This window comes from Balaenoptera ricei, chromosome 9 (assembly GCF_028023285.1).
Source record: "Balaenoptera ricei isolate mBalRic1 chromosome 9, mBalRic1.hap2, whole genome shotgun sequence".
Taxonomy (NCBI): domain Eukaryota; kingdom Metazoa; phylum Chordata; class Mammalia; order Artiodactyla; family Balaenopteridae; genus Balaenoptera; species Balaenoptera ricei.
This window is the reverse complement of record NC_082647.1, coordinates 12,173,373-12,188,185: the sequence shown is the minus strand read 5'-3', so window position 1 is coordinate 12,188,185 and position 14,813 is coordinate 12,173,373. Positions and strand designations below refer to the sequence as shown.

Sequence of the window (14,813 nt, the reverse complement as noted above, 5' to 3'; positions counted from 1 at the left end):
CATCGTCATGCTACCACGTGAGTCCCAGCCCACCTTCCATTCTGCATGCCCTTCCTGCAAAAAACTGCACCGAATTAACACTGTCCCTTGACCTGGCTGTCTGCCGCTTCTTACTTGCAGAGCCTCAGAGGAAGAGGCTAAATCACACCGTGTTCTTCTCTCTCCCCGTCCAAGAACCTGGCACAGAGTATCCGTTGAACTGTGTTTTATGCAGAATGATCTGTACCAAGGAAATTGCAAGCTATTGGCTTGGCCAAAAAGTTCGTTCGGGTTCTTCCGTAACATCTTACAGGAAACCCAAACGAACTTTTTGGCCAACCCAATATTTGGTGGGTCCCTGTCCTTTCCGAGGCCCCAAAGGCTAAGGTAGGGCTCAGTGTGCAAGGGAGGGGCCCAGAGGTGACAGAGGAACAAGGGAAGGTGGCAGGGGACCACATGTATGTGGGTGGTGTACATCAATCCCCAGCCACACACAGAGAGAATGGCTTCTGCCCCTGAAAGGGTAACGGGCCTACGGAAGGGGGGCAGGGAGCAGCGGCTGGGATGAGGGGAGGGTGCCGCCTGCGCGCAGCAGAGACCCCTGTGCCTGCAGCCACTCTCTCCATCCCACCTGCTGGTCCTGAGCCCCCACTCCTGGCTGGCCTGGGACTCTGGGGTGGGGTGGGGAGTGATCACTGACGGAAGCCTGAAGCCATGGGGCCTGGGAGCCGTCCCCTTCTTGCCTACCAGGTTACCCGCAGAGGGAGAGAGGAGATGAAAAGCGGAGGCTTCCGGAAAAAACAGGAACGACTGGCAGCTGTTTCCTCTAGACCTGTGAGGCTGGGGCGAGCTGGGGCCTGAGAATCCCTGGCAGAAGAGACTAGCCAGACATGTGGGGTAACATGCTCTGACTCAGGGGCAGGAGACAGTCTCCAAGGCCTGGGTCAGAGGTCAGCGACCTCCATGGAGCCAGACGCTGATCTATCTGTCTGTCTCCCTTACCTTCTTATCTCTGAATCTGAAGGCCTGGCCCGGAGAGAGATGAGTGGCGAAGGCCTGAAAGAGGACAAGTAGGAGAAGGCAAAGGTACTGCAATCACAACTCCTTCCATCACTGAAATGCTAGCAGCTCACGTGCTTTCCTGTGGGTGCTGCTGTTTGATGATCACAATCACAGCAGGTAGACAGGTCAGAAGTCATCAGCTAATCCCATCGCAGAGCAGGAACCAGACACTGGGTTTTGACCTGTACCCATCACCCCCGAAGGGCCCTGGCTGTCCAGTGGGGCTGCTCCTGGGGATGAGGAAGTTGGCAGAGGGCAGCGGAGTGGCCCTCAGGTTAGCCCAGCACCCAAGGCAGCCCCTGGCCAATGAATTCGGAGGTGGTGGCAGCGGGGAGGGTGGCAGCGATGGTGTCTGCTGGAAACTTGTGCCAGCCCCCCTCAGTCGACTCCACAGCTTGATCGGGAAGGAGTCCGGCAAGCAACCAGCGGAAGGAAGCAAAGCAAACCACTGGCACCTGTGCTCACACAGCAGACCCCTCCCACAGATGCCTGCCACCGCACAGGTGAGTGGGGACCCCCTGTTTGCAGCCTGGTCTGGCAGAGTCCCCGCTCCGGCCCCGTGGCTATAACTGCCACCTCCTCAATGCCACGGACGACAAAGAAGCAATGCAGGTGATGGGAAACAGGCGTGTCCAGTCCCACCCAAGGGGCTCCTGCCTGGCCGCCCTCCCAGGGCAGAGAGAGGGGCCCTTTGATCCAACCTCCCTGTCGGTGTGACACCACTCTGTGTGTCAAAGTAGTTTCTTTCCTGGCATATTTCTTATTTTTTTCTCATTAGCCTTAAGAAACAGGAGGGTCCAACCCAGAGAAGTCAATGATCCTGGCTCCTACATCAAAGTCAAGGCACTTTCTCCATTTTCATCGAGCGATCTCGGCTGCTGGAGGGGCCTTGCCAGCCCCCATGTGCCGCCCCGTCTGTGCTCACGGGGCCCACAGAGGCTCCCGGCCTCCACTCAGCCTCTCTCCCTCCCTCAGCTGCAGCGCCCCAGACCTCAGCTGGCCTTTCTCCAGCCAGCACCAGGGGGGACACTGGCCCTGCCCTTCCTTCCCTTGGCTGCAGGCAGAGCTTTTCTCCAGGGGCTGTACCACCACTGTCACCAGAACTCAGAACCTTGTCAATCAAACACTTTGCAAATAGCTGGGAGGCGACACATTTTTAAAGTCCAGAGATACCTGTAAGGACACAACCTCTCATGAGCTCCTTGCCCCTGGTTGGTGAGGTGCACGGGAACCAGAATGTTCTGCTTCTCTATTCTGAAGAAACCAGGGAAGGGGGAGACAGGGGAGAATGGTAAGCGTTGGGGGTACCTGAAGACTTCCAGGCGCAGGAACCGCAGTATTTCTGTTACTCCATTTGCGTGTCCCAGTCTCGGCAGCCCCATCGATGAGCCTGGCAGCTGCCCTGTAGTCACTGGGACAAAAACATCTATCAGCTTCTTTAACACTTCAGCACCCAGTTCACTTACTGCATCTGTCGTGCTGCACAGCGATACCTGGGTGTCTTTTTTGCACTTCTCACCTGGGCTCCTGCGGGCAGATGTAGAATCTTGTAGGCTGCCTGGAGTGCTTCTTTCAGCAGGTACCACATGCCGCCCGGTTTCGTGAGCTTTGCCTCAGAGCTTTGCTGCTGGGATCCTTCCCTCTTTTTCTCCATCTTCATAATATTCCACAAGCTCTCCTTTCCCCCTACTCACTTTCTCTTTTTCTCTCTCTTTCTGTCTCTTGCACACACAGAAGTATATATAAGCTGAGAAAATTTCCCCACGATGACTGATGTTTGCATTGTTTTTGATCCTATGCAATGTGTTTCCACCCCTATTATGTCTGTAATTATTACAACCCTACACAAAGGCTGGTAATTTTTTTTTAACCACCTTTGACAAGTGGAAAAAAAATCTGAAATATGTCCAGTAGGAGAATAGAATAAAAACAGGTCAATCATTCATAGATTCAGTTAATGAATATTTATTACCCACTACATTGTACCAGGAATCATGCCAAGCACTGGGAACACAGAGATGAATAAGATGGGTATCACATTCTCCTTTGTGGAGCTTACAGTCTGTTAAGGAAAACAGACATTTAAACAAGTAAGTACAATAAAGTGCAGGGTGTATAATAAGAAGAAATTATAGGTGGCCTGGAAACAGAAGAGGCAGACTCCAACCTAGCCTATGGGTCAGGGCCCCCCACCCCCCAAAACACACACAAACACAATATACGATTGTTAAGCTGAGACTAATAGGATGAATAGAAGTTACAAAGATGGAAGGGAGAATGGTGCAGAGAGGTAGAAAGGTCCAGAAACTGTGAAGGCCAAAAGGAAGGAAAATAGAGGAGGAATGAATAATTCATCTTGGTGAAACAGAAGGCCAGGAGAGGTTGCCAGGTGTCAGCTCATGGAAGGGCTTCTAGAAGATCACAGGTTGAGGCAGGAGTTGCATCTTACAAAGATCATTGTGGCTCTAGTGTGACTGATAGATTGGAGAAAACCAAGACTGCATGCAGACAGCACAGGGAGGAACCCACTCCTGGAATTAAGGTGGGACATGATGGGGGCCCATTTTGGAAGAATAGCAATAGGGTCTGGAGAGGTAGAGACAAATGAAACAGTCTTCAAAGCATATTAAGTGAAAAAAGCAAGAAGTGTTTTTCTAATACGTTGCACTATATTATATGTGTTTTTAGAGGAATATATACATAGGTATGCTCAGATATGCATAGAGTATTTTTGGAAGGATAGATAACAAACTTTTGTTTGTGAGAGTCCCTGGGGAGAATACATGAGGGGCTGGAACAGAGGTAGGAATGTTTTTTTCTCTGTATATCTTGTGTGCTCTTTGAATTTTGTACCATGTGGTGTATCATCTACTCAAAAGTTATTCTTTTTCAAGGGAGATGTTTTATAGAATCTACGAGACTTGAGATTAACTGCATATGAGAGTTGAGACAGGTGTGTAGAGGACGACACCTAAGATTTGAGCTTGGGCAATTTTGCCTACTTATTTGGTTGGAAACACTGGTGGAGGAGTGGGTTTGGTGAGGAAGAAAAGCTGTTCAGTTTGGGACGTGCTGAGTTCCAGATGTCTGTAAAATATCCAGGTAGAGCTGTCTAAATGATAGGCATCCAAGCTGTTCATGCCTGGAGCTCAGGAGACAGATCTAAAGTGAAGGTAAGGAGTCGGGAATCATGAATGTGTGTGTGTGTGTCAATACCGTCTACGGAGGCAGCTGGAACTTCCCAGGTTCCAGGTGAGGAAAACAGAGAGCCTCGTGGACCAAAATTATTTAAGGGATGGATAGAAGAGAAGCAGGCAAAGTAGGAGGCGTACGTGGCACTAGGCACGTGCTGAGAAGAGGTGAGTGGTCCACTAGCATCTGAACGCTACGGAGTTTGCGCAAGACTCTGATTGCTCAGTGGGGTTAGCTACAGGTAGATTACCTTGATGCGAGTGCTATCACTAGCATCAAGGAGAGACAAGGTCAGTTCACAATGGGGTGAGGACTCAGTGAGAGGTCAGCAGACAATAGGGTCTTCTCTTAAGAAGTTTGGCCCTGAAGAGGGAGTAAAAAGATAGGGCAGGAGCTGAAAAGAGAAATGGGAGTTGAGGGAGGGCGATTACAATGTCTTTGCAGGTGGGAAAGAGCAGAGCATGGTTAATTGCTGACTAGCATCGTTAGGGGAGAGAGACAGAGGCTGAAGACACAAGAGTGAGAGGAGTTACAGGACACAGTGATAGACAGAGCTGCCTGAAGAGACAGAAAGAAAACTGCATCTGGAACACAGATGGGAGTTTAGCTTTACACAGGAGAAGGAGAGTTTCCACTGTGAAAGAAGATTAGAGGAGTCATGCTGAGCACGCTTAGAAACCATACCACCTGTGTGTGTGTGTGTGTGTATATATGTGTGTGTGTGTGTGTGCGTGTGTGTGTGTGATCCCCCACTGTTCTGCACTCATTTGTGCCTTGCATGAGTATCTGGATGAACCTGTCTGTGGTGCTGCAAATCCCACTTACCTTTTTGCCATTCCAGACCACAGTCCTCTTAAGAGTTGTCATGGCATTATGGTCAGGGTGATGTCAGGGCTGGGATGAGAAGGGCTGGAGGCCAAAGCGAGGCTGTAATGGGTACCCTGGACACCTAGTTTCCAATTTCCTTCCTGGAAAGGGATGGCCCGGGCTCTATTATTGCTGTCTACCCCACAGCTCAGCACAGGGACAAAGGGAGATGGGGGTGGAGGATGGCTGTTGCAGGAAACATGGTTGGGAGCCTGTTACCTCCAGAGGCAAGGATGAACAGCTGCTAACAGACAACCAGAGACACAGGCCAGGGATGGTCTCATAAAACAAATGATGGGGCCATCCAAGCATAGAAAGGAATAATTTACCTCACATATTTAAAAACACACCAGGATGCAAATGAGATACAAACACTTCAGACTCCAAGTCTCAAAAAACAAGGATAAGACAACCCAAAAATAACAACCAAAAAAACCCCGAAACAATTCAAAAATGGGTAAAGGACTTGAATAGACATTTCTTCAAGACAGAAGATATGCAAATGGCCAATAGGCACATGAAAAGATGTTCAATGTTGTTAGTCGTCAGGGAAATGCAAATTAAAACCACAATGAGATACCACTTCCTAACCAAAAGGATGGCTATTATCAAAGAATCAGAAAGTAACGTGTTGGTGAAGATGTGGAGAAACCGGAACCCTGTGCCTTGCCTGAGGAAACATACAACAGTACAACTGCTGTGGGAAACAGTATGGCAGTTCCTCAAAAAAATTAAACGTAGACTTGCCATAAGATCTAGCCATCTGCTTCTAGTCATACACCCAAAGAAATCGAAAGCAGGAACTTGAACAGATAATTGTATACCAATGTTCATAGCAGCATTACAATAGCCAAAGGTGGAAGCAACCCAATCGTCCATCAGTGGATGAATGGATAAACACAATGTGGAATATACATACAATGAAATGTTATTTGACCTTTAAAAGGAATGAAATTCTGACTCATGCTACAGCATGGATGAATCTTGAAAACATTATGCTACATCAAATAAGCCAGGCACAGTAGGACTAATATTGGATGATTCCACTTATATGAGGTAACTAGAGTAGTTAAATTCATAGACAGAAAGTAGAATATTGGTTATCAGGGACCATGGGGAGGGGATAATGGGGTGTTAATGTTTAATGGGTACAAGAGTTTCAGTTTAAAAAATTCCCTAGATGAACAGTGGTGATGGTTGCCCAACAATGTGAATGTACTTAATGCCACTGAATGGTACACCTAAAAATGGTTAAAATAGTAAATTTTATGTTATGTATATCACAGTGCATTTTTTTTTAAATAAAGGAAGGATAAAGAACCTTTTTTCTTGCAGTTTTCTAGTTGGGGTTTGGTTGGTAGGTGGGGAGGGAGTCCTATAGGGTACAAGAAGAGGCGAGAGGCTACAACCTCAATGCCATGCCTGGCTCTTCCCACATGAAGCCCTGTGGAACCAGGGAGGATTCACAGCTTACAATCTAGTGCCTCATGGGGTAGAAAGGGAGATGACCCAGTTACTGGCCTAGCACCCCTACCTCGTGTCTTTAGTTGCCAAGTCTAACTTTGCTTGAAAAGATACCCTCTTTTCCCAAGATGTGGGACTTCCAAGAAGACAGAAGATATGTGGGGCCCTTTGCTCATCCCTAGATGCTGATGTGAAGGGCAAGGCATGGATGGTCTTTAAGAATTATTCTGTCCACCCTCCCAGGATTAATGCGCATGAAGGTCAGATGCTTGCATAGGCAGTGTCTCTCTCTCTGCCCCCCGCAGGCCTACCTGGAGTCGGGAGGAGAGTAACAGGGGTCCTAATCATATGTGATAGACACTTTCCTCTCCATCCCCCTCCCCAAGGTCCAGTCCAAGATTCAAGTGTCCCAGGGTGTTGCGACGAATGATCTCCCAGCCTCGGTGACTGCTGCTGCTTCGAGATGTGGTCCGGGACAGGGAGGGAGTCGGGAGGGCCAGGGAGGCTCTGGCTAGAATCCCACTTTCAACCACAGAGGGCTGTTTCTCAGAAAGATGCTCATGTTCTTCCTCCTTGTCTGAGCCCTTGAAAGCTTCCACATAGCGACGTACTCGCAAAGCATTCTGATCTTGGTTGGTCTCAACTCTGAGGAGGGGAAAGGGGAGAGGACTCAGCTGAGCTGGGGAGAGATGGGCCATGGGGAGAAGCAGAAGTGAGCGGGGCACAGGTGGGAAACAGGAGTGAGAGGAAAGGGGGAGGAAGTTAGCAGCGTTGAAGCCAGAAGACCCTCTAGGATCAAATGAAGGGAAGTAGAGGGAGATGGAGGACAACTAGGAGAGAGACCCAAAAGGCTGTGCATTCAGGACTTGGAGGGTAGTAGGGTTTGTGTGGGCGTGTGATGGTGGGGGGAATGTGGGTGAGTATGAAAGAGAAAACAGAGCCAATTAAAAGATAAGCGTGTCGTCAGGATGAGAAGATGCAATTCAGGAAATAAATGAGAGAGAAGAGCCAGGTCAGGAGATGAAGGCAGAGTACGAAGGAGCAGGTTAGCTTCAAGGCTAAACTAGAAGCTTCAAGAATGTACTAGAAGTGGGGGTCAGGTGGAAACAAGACTAGACCAAGTTGGGTGACCCATGCCCACATTCGAGCACGGACTCATATTCTCAGCCGTTCACATTACTGCCCTTATGTACTCATAGCCTGACATCAGCTCTCAGCATTCTTTGCACCCCATCACTTCAGCTCCACCCGCCTCCCCCATACAGGCTAACGCAGTCTCGCTTTACGGAGTGATGATATCTCCTTTGGGTCCAATTTGGGATCTCAAGAATGGAGGGGAGGGTCATAAATGTGGAACCAGTCAGCCTTGTTCCCATGGCCTCACACTGGTTGACAGTTCACATGTCTACATTGTCACTCACCGCAGGAACCAGCGGTCCCCCAGCCCGTACTTGTACCCACAGATGCCGGAGCGAGGCCACAGGGTGCGAGGCATCTTCCTCTCCAGCATCACCGTGGTGGCCACGACCTAGGAGGAGCCAAGAGATAGAGGAAGAACTCAGAGCCACGAGGTTCAGAGAACCCTGAGGCTACTGACAGAGGGAACCAAAAGGAACCTGTGGGATGAGGACGCCAGAGATCAGTGGAGGTGACAGCCACCTACCCATGCCCTAGCCTGTGGGAGGTGCCATGCTACTTGCCTTACTCATCACCTACCATAAAAGGAGAGGATATTTTATGAGTGCTTTGAATAAAACAGTGACCCCTGCATTACTATTCAGGTTCTTGGAAAATTAGTCACTCCAAACTAATCTCATTTCCTTTTTCATATGAAAGCCATAAACCAATTATCTTGATTTAAATAATGTGATTAAATAGGATCTCTATGATCTTGGGGATGAAATGATGCTGCTGATATTCAGGGAATTTGCAGCAAATTAAATAAATACCCATATGCTAAGAAGGAAAAGGGTGCGTGAATGACTCCAAACTTGGCAGGGAAAGTTCTAGTGGCATGTCACATGTTCTGTCCTTTACCCAGCCCTCATTAATTACCTAGATGAAACATAGAAGACAAGCTTATCAAATATGTCTGAGACACAAAACTGGGAGGGATATGTAATACACAAGATGACAAAGCAATATAAAAATGATCTCACCAGACTGGAATGCTGGTCAAAAACCACTAATATGAAATTTAAGTAAACCAAATGTAAGGTCCTACATTTATGTATAAGACTAAAGTATCATTCAAAAAGACACATGCACCCCAATGTTCATTGCAGCACTATTTACAAAAGCCAGGACATGGAAGCAACCTAAACGTCCATCAACAGAGGAATGGATAAAGAAGATGTGGTACATATATACAATGGAATATTACTCAGTCATAAAAAGGAACAAAATAATGCCATTTGCAGCAACATGGATGGACCTAGAGATTGTCATACTGAGTGAAGTAAGTCAGACACAGAAAGACAAAGATCATATGATATCGCTTATATGTGGAATCTAAAAAAAAGGGTACAAATGAACTTATTTACATAACAGAAGTAGAATCACAGATGTAGAAAACAAACTTGTGGGGATAAGGGGATAAGGCGGGGAGGGAGATTGGGATTGACATATACACACTACTATGTATAAAAATAGATAACTAATAAGAACCTGCCTTATAGCACAGGGAACTCTACTCAATGCTCTGTAATGGCCTATATGGGAAAAGAGTCTAAAAAGAAAAAGGACGGAGATATGTGTATGTATAGCTGGTTCACTTTGCTGTACATCTGAAGCTGACAACATTGTAAATCAACTATACTCCAATAAAAATTTAAAAAAAGAAAGACTAAAGTGTCTGTGTTAAGTACAGGAAAAACGGTAAAGGAGCTTAGCTAAGTCAGTCATGTAACAAAGATGCGGGGGTTCTAGTTGATCATAAGCCTAGTAAGAACCCATTGCATATTTTCTAAAAGACCTGATGCCATTTTAGGTGCTATTTATAGTATAGTGTCCAAAACAAGGAAAAGCATGACCCCTCTTCATGCTGCATTCCTCCAATCATATCAGGACCATTCTAGTTTTGAAAGGCCCAGGATATAGTAGGTCTGAACAGAGGGTCAGTCAAGATGGATTGGGCTCAGGAAGCTTGATTAATTGAAGGAACTAGGAATCCTTAAAATAGCTCAATTCTCCACTTTGTCTTCTTCCACCCCGTCTTTCTCGGTACTCCACGCTTCTCTTGGCCTTCTCTCTGTTTCTTAGCTGCGCCGAGCTCCCTCCAACTTCAGGATTTTCTTTTCTTTTTTTTTTTTTAAAGATATGACTTCTTTTTTTTTAATATAGAAATTTATTTTATTTATTTTTGGCCACGTTGGGTATTCGTTGCTGCACGTGGGCTTTCTCTAGTTGCGGCAAGTGGGGGCTACTCTTCATGGCGGTGCGCGGGCTTCTCATTGCAGTGGCTTCTCTTGTTGCGGAGCACGGGCTCTGGGCGTGCAGGCTCAGTAGTTGTGGCTTGCGGGCTCTAGAGCGCAGGCTCAGTAGTTGTGGCGCACGGGCTTAGTTGCTCCGCGGCATGTGGGATCTTCCCGGACCAGGGCTCGAACCCGTGTCCCGTGCATTGGCAGGAGGATTCCTAACCACTGTGCCACCAGGGAAGTCCCCAACCTCAGGATTTTCAATCATTCTATTCCCTTTCCCTGGACAGCGCTTTTTCTTTATCTTGAAAAGGACATTTATTGTTCTTCTTGTGCCATTGTTCAGCAACCCCCGCCACCTTCTTCTGGTAAGAGAACCCAGCTTTCATTTAGAGAATCACTCCTTCTCTACTCTGAGTCCATCAGTTAGAGTAGACTGGACTTCACACAGCCCTGGTTAATTAGTCTATTCTCCCCCAAACTCCACCACCACCACCACCTGCGCCTATGATCAAACTTGTTGCAATGAGATGGGTTCGGGGACAGAGGGAGATGCTCTTTTAAAAGCTACAGATCCACAGTATTGGGAGACACACAGAATACAATAAGAATGAGCCCTTGGAATTTGGAACACAGTGCACCTGCTCATTCCTTGTAAGTTTAGAGCTTCTCTAAGCTATCTCACCAACATGATGTGAGAGACTGACTTAAGAGAGGACAAAAGAGAGAAGAACAGAAACTGAAGTATAAAATGGAGATCCAGACTCTGGCCAGCCATGTCTGAAGCTGATTTAATTCCTTAAACTTTCCAGTTATGAGGCTCAACACACCCTCTTCCCACTGCCCATTTTTTTTTAAGTCTATTTGGTTTTCTGTCCCTGTAGCCAAAAGTCCCAATGGGTGCAAATCCTAACCTCCATTCCTTCCCCTCATTCTTCTTAATTGACCAACTATTACCCATGTTTAGGCGCTCATCTTAAATGTCACTCCATCAGGAAAGCATTTCCTAACTTTCCAGTCAAACTCCTCTGTTGCCTCTTGTTTTTAGCATCTTCACGTCTCTATGACACGTTTGCTATTCTAATTGTACAGCTTTCTGTGAAGTCATTCATTTAATGTTTGTCTTCCCAGCCAGACTGTAAGCTCCATGAGGGCACAGACTACATCATCATACCTGTGTCCCCAGGTCCTAGACATTTTCCAACACAAACCAGGCTCTAAATAATTATTGCTAATGAATGAAAAGTCTGAGGGGATAAATGATGACTGTCTTCAAATATCTGAATGGCGCTCCTATGGGAGAGTGTGTTCTGCATTATACAAGAAGAAAAACTTGGGCCAAAGAGTGGAATTACAGAAAGATAAGGTTTCAGCTCAATGCAATATGGACTTTTCTAATAACAAAAACTTTTGAAATATAAAAAAGCTCTCTCCTTCCAACCTCTACCCAGATCCACATGATAATAAGATCCTAATCAGCATTAAAGAGGATACTGAATGATCCTCTGACCAATAAATGAGTGTATGTTGGGTAGGAGCTCAACTAGAAGACCACTAAAGGCACTTCCAACTCTAAGATTTTATTAGCCTATGATGATATAAGGAAAAGATTATGGAGAAACAGTTATAGAAGCAAATAGAAAATAAGATCCAAATTAAAAACTAGAACATATAAGAACAAAACAGTTTCTAGTTCCCACTGGATTCAAGGTTGACTCCTGAATCTACCCTTCCCTGCGCTTTTGGGAGTTGATCCTAACCCTATCCTACCATCTTACACTCTTTTAGATAAAAAAAGACTTTAGGCTAAAAGTCCCCTCCATCTATCCAAAAGTACCTCTGTTGAAGTGACAGCCCCACAGGGTTGTTTTGTGACTCTCCTAAGAGTCATCTACCGTGGCATATTCCACTTTGATTTTTCTCTCCATCCCCTGCCCCTTAGTAAGACTAACACTAAGAACAATAGCCAGGATATGGAAGCAACCTAAATGTCCATCAACAGAGGAATGGATAAAGAAGATGTGGTACATATATACAATGGAATATTACTCAGGCATAAAAAAGAACAAAATAATGCCATTTGCAGCAACATGGATGGACCTAGAGATTGTCATACTGAGTGAAGGAAGTCAGACACAGAAAGACAAATATCATATGATATCACTTACATGTGGAATCTAAAAAAAGGGTACAAATGAACTTATCTACAAAACAGAAATAGAGTTACAGATGTAGAAAACAAACTTATGGTTACCAGGGGGTAAGGGGGGGGGGAGGGATAAATTGGAAGATTGGGATTGACATAAATACACTACTATATATAAAATAGATAACTAATAAGGACCTACTGTATAGCACAGGGAACTCTACTTGATACTCTGTAATGGCCTATATGGGAAAAGAATCTAAAAAAGAGTGGATATATGTATATGTATAACTGATTCAATTTGCTGTACACCTGAAGCTGATACAACATTGTAAATCAACTATACTCCAATACAAATTTTTTTTAATAAAAAAAAAAAAGACTAACACTAATGAACTCACCTGGGCCCTCCAGAGCTCGTCCTGTTCATGGGCCACCCGCCAGTGTGTGTCGCCCATCATGGCGATGAACAGGTTGAGCATAAGCAGTGTGGCGATGATGGCAAAGGCAAAGTAGACGATGCTGAACATGTAGGGCAAGTTCACATCATAGTTGGCAGGCCCATCGATGATGGTGAGGAAAAGCTCAAAGGTGCTGAACAGCGCCATGGGATAGTCATAGAATTGCCCCAGGTTGGATGGGTCCTCTGTCTGGAAAATGATAAAGAACGCTGCTCCGCCCACGAAGAGGGCATGGAGATCAGGAAATGGGGAGTTATCACAATAAGCATGGGCCTGGTCAGCATTCATTCTACCTCCAGTATATATCTCCATACATTTACACACAAGCACATATAGGCACACGGGCACATAAATGTAGAATTACACATATAAGTCACATTTTCCCTGTGGACCTGGCTAACCCTCAGATGTCCTATGACCAAGTTTATCATACCAGTAATACTCAGAATTTAGCAAATATCTATCGATCGATCGATCTATCAATATAGTATATGTCACCTAACTGGGTTTTACATTTTAGAACCAAATATTTAAAAGGCAAGTTGTTACAAGAACGCATGGAATCTCCAACAATTTTAAAGAACTGAGCACATGAAAGGGCTAATAGAAAAGCACCTTTAAAAAAAATCTCAGTATCCTCTAGATAACCATCCATCACTCTGAGATTTCCTGGGTGAGCTTGGACCATCATAAAAAAGTTTTCCCTGCTCAGTGTGTAGCCTACTTGATGGTACTGGGCATCCTAGAAACTTACTACAGCGTTAGAACCTCTAAAAGACCCATCTCTGTGTGGGGAATGGAAGTATAAATAAGGTGACCCCAAGAGCAGAACTTGGGTCTATGACAAAGTATGGCTTTGCAACAACAAAGAAGAGATGCTTTAGGAGATCTACAGAAAACGACTCTGTTATAGTTCCTCATTTTGCATAAGTGTAGCTGCAGGTGGAGTAGAGAGTGGGGAGGAAGGGTACATGAGGAATCCTCCAAACAGGCAGCCTATCAAAGTTTGACCCTCTCAGAGTTCAGATCTTGGTGTAGTTTTTCAGTCTACTGTTTCGTGGGAACCCCCATTAAGCAGGGGAACGCCTAGGACAGGAATGGCGTCCTTTGTACTAAAAGTCATTGTCTTTAGGGTTGTGGGTCTTCACATGTCATCAGGTGCATCCACCTGCCTTATGGAGGTTCAGCTGCCGACATGGAGGACTGGGTGAGACTTGCTGCCTTTTGTTCTTCCTTCCTCTTTCTGCCTTTCCCTAAGAACTGTCTTCCACTTGTTCGTTTGTGCTCTCCCTCCCTCTGCTCTGTCTGTTCTGTTCTGGATGTTTCCTCTCCTCCCCTCTCTGACACCCTTCCCCTGTGCCTTGGGCCGTGACTGGGTCCCCACTGGGCATTCTTCTTCCAGCCTCTCTTCACAGCTCTTCTGCTTTCCTTTCTCATTCTTCACAATCTCCAAACCCTTTTTCTGTACCTCCTTTTTCAAATTCCTTTCTTTTCTTTCAACTTTGACCACACATAGGGGAAAAAAGGGCACCTTATGTGTTATTGAATGCTTTTCGTTTCTTCTTCTGAAGTGTAAACATAGTAGAATTAAATACTGGACTTTTTGCCTATGGCACCTTTCACGACTGGCCAGATTTTCCTGTTTAATATTCTTCTCTCTCCAAAGCCCTTTTTCTATCTCTCCTTTAAAGATCTTGCAGGGCAGTTAGTCAACATGAATGTTATTGGCCCAGAAATTCAGAGCACATGAGTCTACTCTCTAGGCCACCCTGAGTGACCCAGATCCTAAGAATGCAAGTGTGTTTTTTGATTCACTTTCCACCAGGGGGAAAAAAGGCAAAGGGGATTGCAAAGGAGAAATAACTGAGAGCAAGAGTGAGAGAGAACTTTCTGGAGAACCGAATCCGATGATCTGATGGAAGAGACAGTGATGCGCTTACCTGAGGCAAATCCCACAATAACCACAGCCATCAGCCAGCAGAAACGCAGCAGGTCTCCGAAAATCATCTACAGAAAACAGAGAGGGGAGGGAGGGTGGAGGGAACCTTTCTCCACCTGCCTCTCTGCAGCTACAGCTGATAGATTGGAAGTCACCAGAGTTCCACCAGATCCACTCCGAGGAGCATTTTCCTTTCTGCTTCCACTCCCTCCCTCTGTCTGGGAAAGGTCCAATGTCTGAAGCCAGAGGAAACTCTGGGGAAAGCACTGACCTTCTGGATCATGATG

General features: G+C 46.0%; 1 protein-coding gene across 2 annotated transcripts; it reads right to left on the bottom strand.

Annotated features, from left to right (window-relative positions):
• Positions 1-2,990: 2,990 nt before the first annotated feature.
• LOC132371727 (transient receptor potential cation channel subfamily V member 5-like) lies at positions 2,991-14,620 on the bottom strand. 2 transcript variants are annotated; one of them, XM_059933191.1, is made up of 4 exons: positions 14,528-14,620; positions 12,528-12,796; positions 7,986-8,092; positions 2,991-7,209 (listed from the first exon to the last, which is right to left on the bottom strand). In XM_059933191.1, the coding sequence occupies exons 1-4, from the start codon at positions 14,592-14,594 to the stop codon at positions 6,909-6,911; spliced, it is 744 nt and encodes a 247-aa protein (XP_059789174.1). In that variant the 5' UTR covers positions 14,595-14,620; the 3' UTR covers positions 2,991-6,908. The 2 variants fall into 2 exon arrangements, with proteins under 2 accessions (XP_059789174.1, XP_059789173.1); XM_059933190.1 differs by lacking the exon at positions 14,528-14,620 and having other exon boundaries at positions 12,528-14,520.
• Positions 14,621-14,813: the final 193 nt, after the last annotated feature.